The sequence below is a fragment of the Mesoplodon mirus genome (genome assembly GCF_964341445.2).
Source record: "Mesoplodon mirus genome assembly, chromosome: 5".
NCBI classification, from domain to species: Eukaryota; Metazoa; Chordata; class Mammalia; order Artiodactyla; family Ziphiidae; genus Mesoplodon; species Mesoplodon mirus.
This window is the reverse complement of record NC_138980.1, coordinates 56,826,577-56,835,735: the sequence shown is the minus strand read 5'-3', so window position 1 is coordinate 56,835,735 and position 9,159 is coordinate 56,826,577. Positions and strand designations below refer to the sequence as shown.

The following is a 9,159-nucleotide window of genomic DNA, read 5'->3' as shown; positions in this document are numbered from 1 at the left end:
GGGCATAAGAGAATACCAGTCACAAAATGTTAATCTTCAACTTGGATTTATGTCCAAGATTCGTGCAAACAGCTGCCCGGGGATCAATAGCCACCCCAAACCGGGCCTCCAGCACCACAAGCCTCCAGCTGAGGGCCTGGCAGCTTCAGGCTGGGGCCCCCCAGCCGATGTGGCTGGCATGGGCTTCATCCCAGGCTGCAGTGGTGCTGGCAAGGCTGCCATGGGCAGAAGTGGAGGGCCCAGGAGGACAGCATCCTGTCTCTTCTGCTCCCAGAGGCAAACCCGCTCTTCCCGCAGCTCCTCAGAGTGGGAGGGGATGTGCGTGGGGCAGGTCCTGCTACTGCAGAGCTTGAAGCAAAAATTAAACACACACATGAACTGAATGTGGTCCCCAGAGGGGCTGCTGAACCACTTCTGGGGAAGTTGTGAAAGGAAGGGGTCTTGACTGCACCCCACTTGAGATTAACATCTGCCAGCAGTTTCTGCAGAGGATGGTAGGTCAAGGCCGGATGACACTTGTCTCCACCCAGTGACAGAGTAGTGAGTTTTTCCCAGTCACTCCAAAGGAAAGGCCCAGATGGACGCCTTCTGGATGGAGCCTCCCCAGTCTCTAAACAGTTCAGGTTGGGGCCAGGGCTCAAGCTGGCCATCCATCTCAGCCTCCCGAGTGGCTGAGGCTCGGAGAGCCCATGGCCTCTAGTTTTCCAGTAAGCTGAAGTCAGCTGGCTCTGCAAGACGAAGGTGGAGCCAATGGACTGGTTTCACTGAGGTCCCTCACGGTCATTTTTGGTGGGCTCTAAATAAACAAAAATTTTGAGGATTTGAAGATGAGGTGGTACAGCAGGTTTCAAAGTCCTATGGAAACCAATATAGTAAGAGTGGAAAGAAACCAGTGAGGGTTGTTGGGTATCACCAAGTGCCAGGCCCCAGGCTAAATGCCTTAGGTATATCTGTCATTCAGTCCTTGCCCAGCCCTATGAAGCAAACAGATTATTATCCCTTTATGAGGGGGGAGGGAACTGGGGCACAGAGAGGTTTTTAAAAACTTGCTCAAAGTCCCAGGTCTAGGAGGTGCTGGCGCCTAGTCAGTCTGGTTTCAGATCCCAGAAATGGAGTAGTTCTGGGGGAGGGGACAGTCCTGCCCACTTGGCCACCCTCTGCCCTCATCAAAGCAGGCTCCGAGGGGCTCCACAGAACCTCTAGGGCTCCGCAGGGAAACATCAGAAAATGCCCAGCCCAATACCTCCTCCTTCCAACCACGAGATCCTCCACACCACAGCCCTCTAAGTCCCCCTGTAGTCTCTGCTCCCACTCCTTCTGCAGAGGGGCACTCGACCTCCTGGCACAGATGCGACCCTTAGAAAACTCCTCTTACTGCTGAGATGGACTTGGCCTCCCTATTGCTCCCCTTAGTTGCAATTCTGCTCCCAGAAGCCCCACAGGCAAGGCAGTGCCTTCTGCCCCACGAGAGCCTCGCAGAAAGTGAGGGAGTGACCAAGGGCCCAGGGTGCTCTTATGACTAGCGAACAGACCTCCAGTCCCCAACTGTTTATGGCGGACACCGTGGCCAGAGGGAGCTTTACAAAATGCAAATCTAATCTCTCATGCCGCTCTGATTTTATTTTATTTTTTATTTATTTATTTTTTTGGCCACACGGCAGGGCTTGTGGGATCTTAGTTCCCCGACCAGGGATCGAACCTGGGTCCCCTGCAGTGGAAGCACAGAGTCCTAACCACTGGACCGCCAGGGAATTCCCATGCCACTCTGATTTTAAAATGTCCAAGGACTGCACATCATCCGTAGGATAAAGACCAGCCCTCCTGCCGTGGCCTGCAAGGCCCTCTCGGCCAGGACCCACCAACCTCCCTGACCTCGCCTTGCCCGTCCCCGCCTTCCCCACCTTGTTCCTGGCTCCAGCCACACCGGCCTTCTCTCAATCCTCAAGTTGGCCACATTTCTTCATCCCCTCCCAGCAAGGCCTTTGCATTTGTCCTTTCTCTGCAAGAACACCCTTGGCTTCTGCCTCTTTACCTCGTTAATGCCACTCATTCTGAGGGTCTCAACTCAAACACCATGGCCCCCACGCTGGGTCAGGTCCCTCTGCTATCTGCTCTCATAGAAACCTGCTCTTCTTCCTTCAGGGCACTTGAGTGCAGCTGTATGCCCACTGGTGTGATTTTAACCATTCATCTCTGCCCGCCTCACTAAACAGTAAGGTCATAAGGGCTGGGACCATATCCGAGCTTCCCCAGAACCTCGTACAGCACACAGCATTTAGACCCTGAACTGTAATGAAGGAAGGAATGGTTTCAACCCCCTCATGATGCAGTCACCATCCCTTTCTTCTCAACACTATTTCAGAAAGCTGGGCCTCCTCCTCCACCTAGATCAGAAGGTAGCAACATCGTCGTCCCCAAACGGGGGTGATCCTGGCAGATAAGTTATCTCCCCCCATGGAAGACAGGGCCCATTACCAGGGGATCATGCTCACCTGGTTCCGTAGGCCTGGCCGTGGGTGAGCCCATCACTTGGGAGCTCTGATTTTGTATCCCTCCACATGGCAGCCGCCAGGTGTATTCTGGCTGCAACAACACTGGTGCTTAGTAATCAATTACCATAGTCGAAAATTACAGTAGCAGCTACCGTGCCAGAATAGTACTAAGTTCATATTAATCGAGTATAACTGAATCCTTACAACTACCCAGGTTGCCACCCCCATTTTACAGGTCAGCAAACTGAGGCTCAGATGGGTCAAGCAACTTGTTGAAGGTCGTCCAGTTAGGCAAGTGGTCAAGCTTTGATTTGAGTCCAGGTCTCTATAATCCTGGAGCTAATCTCTTAAGCCCCACAGTACACTCCAGTGTTTAAAGATGCATGTAAGGAACGGTCATGGGGGAGAAGCTGGATGGAAGGCAGCTGTCACCAGGTGAGAGCGGGGGTGCCTGAGGGGGCTGTGGCAGAGGCACTGCAGAGGATGGGACAGGTGACAGCAGGTCTTTGGAGACAGAATGATAAGCAAGAGAAGAAAAAAGCAGCCAAAAAAATGGAATAAAAGAGAAAAGGAAAGGAAACTGAAGAGGGAAAAGAGAAAGAAAAGCAAAGGGAGAGAATGCATGGTGAGGATCTGGTACCTGGTTCCATGCGGAGGTTATAAAGAAGGTCAAACCCAAACTCCAGTACCCATGGCCTGGTGGGCGGGAGAAAGCCCTCCTTCTGGGCCCACTCCCTTATTTGGCCTTTTCTGTCCTACACCAGTGACCCTGAGCAGCCCTGGGCTGGAAGGTCCTGCCCCTGGGACAGCAGGCCACACACCACAGTGCTGTTCAGAAGGGGCCGAGGATGCAGCTTCTGACTCCCTCACTTGACCCTGCCCTCTGGAATGTGTCTGGGTGGCCTGTGTGTGTGTCCTGGAGTGAAAGAGGAGCACAGACTCACCAGGTGGAAGAGGTGTGACTTGGGAAGCGGGTATGGGTGCTCCATGGCCGTGGGGGGAGGCGGGTAGCGGATCTGGGACCAGTCCTCAAAGCCACGGTGTTGCACAACGGGGGGCATGGGCGGGTAGGCGTAGGGGTAGGCCCCGTAGAGATGCTCCGGGTGGGTCTCCACGTGGTAGCGGTCTGCCGAGGTCTACAAGAAAGGCTGACATCTGGCTCTGGCCTGTGACAGGCTGCATGGGCCGTCCCAGTGACACCCATCCCATCTCCCGTTCTCTACTTAGAATCTCAGTTCTCTAAAGACTGGCACGTGGCCACGGAAGGCTGGCACATGCACACAAGAGTGGCACATGGGCATGGAAAACTGGTACATGGGCACAGAATATCAGCTATGATAAGTTAGTGTGTCCTGAGCACTTATTCTGTACCAAGTACTGTTATGAATGCTCCACCCGCATTACCTCATTAGTTAGCTGGGCACCTGAGCAAACGATGCCCCCCCCCCCCGCCCAGTGACTGCAGCACCCTGAAGGAGGTAAAATGCAGTAAGTGCTGCTTCCTCCCTCAAGCCTCCTCACCTTTGCTTTCCTCTTCTGCTGTCTCAGGGCATCTTTCGCCCTTTCCTCATCTTTGAAGGCTTTTAGCTGAGAGAAAGAGGGAAGGAGAGAAGACCGTTAGCCTAGGTGTTTCCTGGCCAGGCCTGGATCCAGGGCCTAACCAACCACAGCGTTGACCAGCCAATGCATAAGGCACCGCTCTGGGCTGTCCTTCTGGCCCGGCCCCGGGAAAGGGCCCTATGAGACACAGCACAGCCCAGGCTGCAGGCTGCAGGTAAGGCCTGCTCACCCATCACGGGGTGGTCTGAACACAGGTCAGGTGGGTTGCGTGAGCCTCACTGCTTCTGTGTTTTCGCATTAACCCCTTTTAGTTCCAATGTGGGAGACAGTGGATGGCTCAGAGCTAACTCCTAAATTTGCTCTTTTAAGGCATGAAAACTGATTGTGGAAAATCAGAGCTACAGGTCAGAGAAGGGAAGGGCCTTTCTGAGGGCCACAGAAATGTAGCAGCAGAGCTGAAAGGAGAATCAGTGAGTGTCCGGACATCCAGTCTCACCAGGGACCCTTCAATCCATGCCCCCTCCCCGTGAGGACAGCCAGCTGCCCCCTCCTTGGTCCAGCTCTCGTCACCTGGGCATGCAGTTTCTCCACCTGCTTCTTCAGCTCTTCCTTCTCCTCATTCATACGTTCCCGGTCGCTGCGCTCCCTCTGGAAGTCCTCCTCAAAAATCTTCACCTGAAGGGGTGGGAAGGGGTGGGGAGGTGGGGAGAAAGGGATGAGGCAGGAGGGGCAGTTCTGAGTGGAGGCTCAGACCTGCTCAGGCCTAGAACCCTGGGCCTCCTGTTGGGAGTCAGACATCAAAACTGGTTTCACCGCATCTCAAAAATACCCGTGGGGAGGGGAACGGGTGTACCTCTGGCCCCCCACCCCCAAGTTCAAACAGAGTAGTTCTGGGTGTGTCTATCTTATATTCTGGGCTTCAACATAGGGATTTATTTGAAAAAAGGATCCATGCCAAAAAAGAAAACAACAGGTTGACAGCCATCAACCAGTCCCATCCTCTCCTTCTGCTGAGGCCCACAGAGAGATGGAGGCCACAAAAAAAGAATATGAGTGGAGGACTGGAGTTCCAGTCTCCTGGCTCCGAGAGCAGAGGGCCTACAAAACTCTCCCAAGGCTTTGGGGTGCCCTGGCAAGGAAGGGACAAGGTGGGGCCCTGTCTCTGCCTCTGCAGTTTCACATCCTTACTGCAGATCAGTGAGAAGCCGACCAGGCTCAAAATGATTTAGAAGGATCAAAAGCAAGGCACCAAACACCACAGAAACACGTGAGAGAACCAAAACCTTTTCAACTTCCTTTCAATTCTCTGTATCCCTCAAGAAGAAAGTCTGCATTTTATGCTACCGTGTTTTTAACAGGTTTCTAGTACTTAACTTCCCTTAAATAAAGGGAGAGACGATTCAAGCTCAGAGTCTTCATCAGGCAACACTCAAGTTCAACAACACTATTTTACCTTTTACTGTATTTATTGTTTATAGTTACTTTCTACTTATGGCAAATAAACAGGTTTTCCCATTTATAGTAGAAATGTAAGTTCCCTTTTAAATATATTTATTGAATTTATTTTAAAATTTGTTTTCAAAATATTAGGTAAATAATAGCACAGCTGTGGCACAGAAATGTTTAAGCCATGATGGTGGTAGAGGAATGACCTAGATAGGGATACACTGGTAGTGAGGATAAGCCTATATCCAGACAGGGGTCCTGGCCAATGGTCAGAAAGTGGATGACAGATTACAGCTTCCACATGGTTCAAGGCCCATCCTGGGCCCTCAGGAATGCTCCAGCTCCCACTGGGCACCTCCTACCTCACCTCTTCCCCCTAGCCTCACCTGCTGTTTCAACAATTCATTCTGCGTGACCAGTTCCTGTTTCCTTAGCAGGCCTCCAGCTCCTTCGGGGCTCCCAAATGCTGTTGCTGGAGATGATGGGGAGGCCTGGATACTCAGTGCTTCCTCCAGGGCCTGGAATCAGGAACAGAGGAAACAGACCCATCATCAGAAAGCCCCTAGAAGTCAGGCCTCATTGGAAGGGTCAGGCCCCCTTGAAAGATCCCTTTCCTGATAACAATAATAGTAATAATAACCACCACTATTTAATAAGTGCTACCTTATTTATGAACACTATACACACATCATTTCACTGAATCCTCGCCACAGTCCTATGAAGAAAAGATTGTGACCATCATCCCCATTTTATGGATGTGAAAACTGAGGTTCAGAGACCTGAAGTGATTTGTCCAAAGTCACACAGCTAGTAAGTGGCAAAGCAGGGATTCAAAGCCAGCGTGTGATCTTAACCAGCAGCCTAACCTGTGGTCTTTATGTAGAAGGGAGAAATCTCCTTCCCTGAGGATGAGTGGCTCAATTCTTAGCACCCAGACCTAGAAAGAATACTAAGTCCTTTGGGGGAAGAAATTTCAGTCTCCTCGACAACTGCCTGCCCTGTGATTCTTCAGCTTCCGTAACCCATTCCCACCAAGCCAACCTCTCCAGCCCCAGCTCTTCTGTATTAGATTAGCCTGGATTTTAATTTTGACTTAATTAATATTTTACCTTTCCAACCATGAAAATGGGCTGAAACATCACCAAATAGCATTTTGAAAATTTAAAAAGCACCCCTATTTTACCATGTCCACAAGATACCTTTCCTTACGTAAACAGTGTGCTCACATTCTCTTATAAGTTTTCCATTAACTGGCTTTCTCCTTCAACCCTGCTAATGTGTTGCTTGAGAACTTTGGAACACCTCTCAAGACAACACCCTCATCACCACCTGGACTTTAGCCCCCTAGACAGCAGGGCCTCTGCTGGCCATGCGTCAGCACTGCTCACAGTGCCTCCCTGGACCTTGGGGAGATAAAGGAAACCTTCCCCAACTTGGACTTGGGCCCCACTTGGTCTCCAAGACTCCCCCAGAAACATGAGGAAACTGCTGAGCCAAGAGTAAATACAGGATGCTCAAGGGGTGGGCTATGGCTGCACTGCACCCTCCTCCTCCGTCTGCCCCATTTTTCAGATGAGCAGGCTGAGGTCCAGGGACAGGGAGAGCCTTGCGTTAATCATCCCCACCAGCGTCTGTCCCCAGCTATGCCACAGAAACCTGGAGGGCAGCGACCCTGTCTGAGTCATCCCTACAACCAGCAGCATGTACGACATTCTGCCTGGATTTAGACCCCCAATTCCCCCAGCTCAGGACAGATCGTTCTTTTCCCTGAGAACAGGTCCCAGGGCCCCACACTCAGCATCATCAGCGCTTACCAAACACCAAAACCAAACAGAAAGGGTCACCCCCGGGGCCTAGTGAATGCAAACTCACAGCAGAGCTCGCTGCGAGCAGGAAAAGCAGGCAGAAGGGAGAGGCAGACAGACAGGACGGGAGGAAACGCTGAGCACAGGCTCCACAGCAGGAAAAGCTGAGCCTTAGGAGAAAGTTTCCTTTCAAAGCCCCTCCTGTCAGCTTGTTCCTTGAGCCCCTGCACTGGAAGGCGGGCAGGGGCTATAACCTGGTACCAGAAACAGCCCCCAGCCCAACCCAGCCCACTGCCTCTCACCGTGGCTCAGAGCAAAGGGCTCCCGCTTTACCTGGGCTCTCCCACCCCCACCCCGAGCCCCATATCTCCCTGGATCCCCCTTCTCGAGGGCAGAAACCTCAGGCCAGTGGTCATCCACTCCCTTCAGTAAGTTCTTCCTGAACACGGACGGGCTTGGTGCCAGGTGCTGGGGGATACATACCCTGGTGAAGACGCACACCTCCCACAGTCAGATGGGAAGACAGGTCATCGATAAGTCATCACAAGAAAATGCCAGAAGGGGTGTGAAAGAAGCTGCCGGTACTTTAGACACACAGAATAGGGAGCTCAAAGGAGACTTGGGTTGGGAAGGCCTCACTGAGGAAGCAGTGTTAAAGCTAAACCTGAATGATGAGGGGGTGGCACTGTGTGAGCGAACAGCACGTCCAAGGGCCTGCAAGGGAGCAAGCATGGGGTCATCCCAGCCTGGCACTCAGCATGCGGGGAGGGGAAGGCAGAGGTGGCAGAAATCATGGGGCAGCACCGAGAGCCTCAGCGCCTTCGCCCTGACCCAGGAGTCGCCCCTCCTGAGCTGAGGGTCTGAGGCACCGGCCACAGGGCGGGCGCCGTGGCTGGCTCAGGGAAGCCCTGCCCGCCCAACGGACCATAGCCGAGGTGCCCACCTTGTTGAGCCGCTGAATTTCCTTTTCCTGGTACTCCCGCTGCCGAGTGAGTGGGCTCAGCTGATCCTGCAGGTATTTGACCTTCTGGCGGAGCTCCTTGGCCTCTGCTGTCAGCTGCTCCTTGTCGGTCTGCAGGGAACACAGGACTGGTAAGCAGGGAGCCTCTCCAGGAGGCCTAGACTCCCTGACTGCCCGCCCCGCCCTGCGCGCGGCCATGCCTCCCCTCTCGCTCTCACTCTGCTGCCCCAGGATGCTCATGCACAAGGCCCCAGGCGACGCACCCGGGTGAGAGCGGTAATGTCTACATGGTCCTGTCCTCAAGGAAGGGGGAGCTCAGTTGAATGAAAGGCCCCGGGTTCTGCCACCAGTTCCTCCAACAGTGAGCTGAGCCCTTGGGCGCTGTCCCAGCCCTTTCTGGTCTAAGCTCTCCTATCTGCCATACGTAAGGGGTTCATAACAGGAGTCACAGGTGGGCTTCAGGAGGTCTGTGAGCCCCTAATCCGAGCACACAATTTTTTTTCTTTTTTTTTTATTTGCGGTATGCGGGCCTCTCACTGTTGTGGCCTCTCCCATTGCGGAGCACAGGCTCCGGACACGCAGGCTCAGCGGCCATGGCTCACAGGCCCAGCCGCTCCACGGCATGTGGGATCTTCCCGGACCGGGGCACGAACCCGTGTCCCCTGCATCGGCAGGTGGACTCTCAACCACTGCGCCACCAGGAAAGCTCCCGAGCACACAATTTTGACTGTGCAACTTTTTAGAGAGAAAAGCCACAGTTTTTACCAGATTCGCACAGGGGTCTTCTATGATGCACAGAAAGTGATAAGCCACCGCAAGTCTCCAAAGGACCTTTCAGCTCTTACAGTCTCTGAGCCCAGAGGAGATAAGACCCTCATAGAAATAAATGCAGCAC

At 53.1% G+C, this 9,159-nt stretch overlaps 1 protein-coding gene across 3 annotated transcripts in view; it reads right to left on the bottom strand.

The window, feature by feature from the left end:
• Nucleotides 1-29: 29 nt before the first annotated feature.
• Nucleotides 30-9,159, bottom strand: part of TNIP1 (TNFAIP3 interacting protein 1) — a 46,458-nt gene continuing 37,328 nt past the window's right edge. For 2 of the 3 annotated variants that reach the window (XM_082620880.1, XM_082620882.1), the window contains 7 exons: nucleotides 8,247-8,375; nucleotides 5,885-6,016; nucleotides 4,623-4,727; nucleotides 4,014-4,079; nucleotides 3,437-3,628; nucleotides 2,493-2,583; nucleotides 30-796 (listed from right to left, as the gene is read on the bottom strand). In XM_082620880.1, the coding sequence (XP_082477006.1) occupies nucleotides 762-796; nucleotides 2,493-2,583; nucleotides 3,437-3,628; nucleotides 4,014-4,079; nucleotides 4,623-4,727; nucleotides 5,885-6,016; nucleotides 8,247-8,375 (750 nt within the window). In that variant the 3' untranslated portion in view covers nucleotides 30-761. The remainder of the gene's footprint in view (nucleotides 797-2,492; nucleotides 2,584-3,436; nucleotides 3,629-4,013; nucleotides 4,080-4,622; nucleotides 4,728-5,884; nucleotides 6,017-8,246; nucleotides 8,376-9,159) is intronic. The other variant, XM_082620881.1, reaches the window with a different exon arrangement.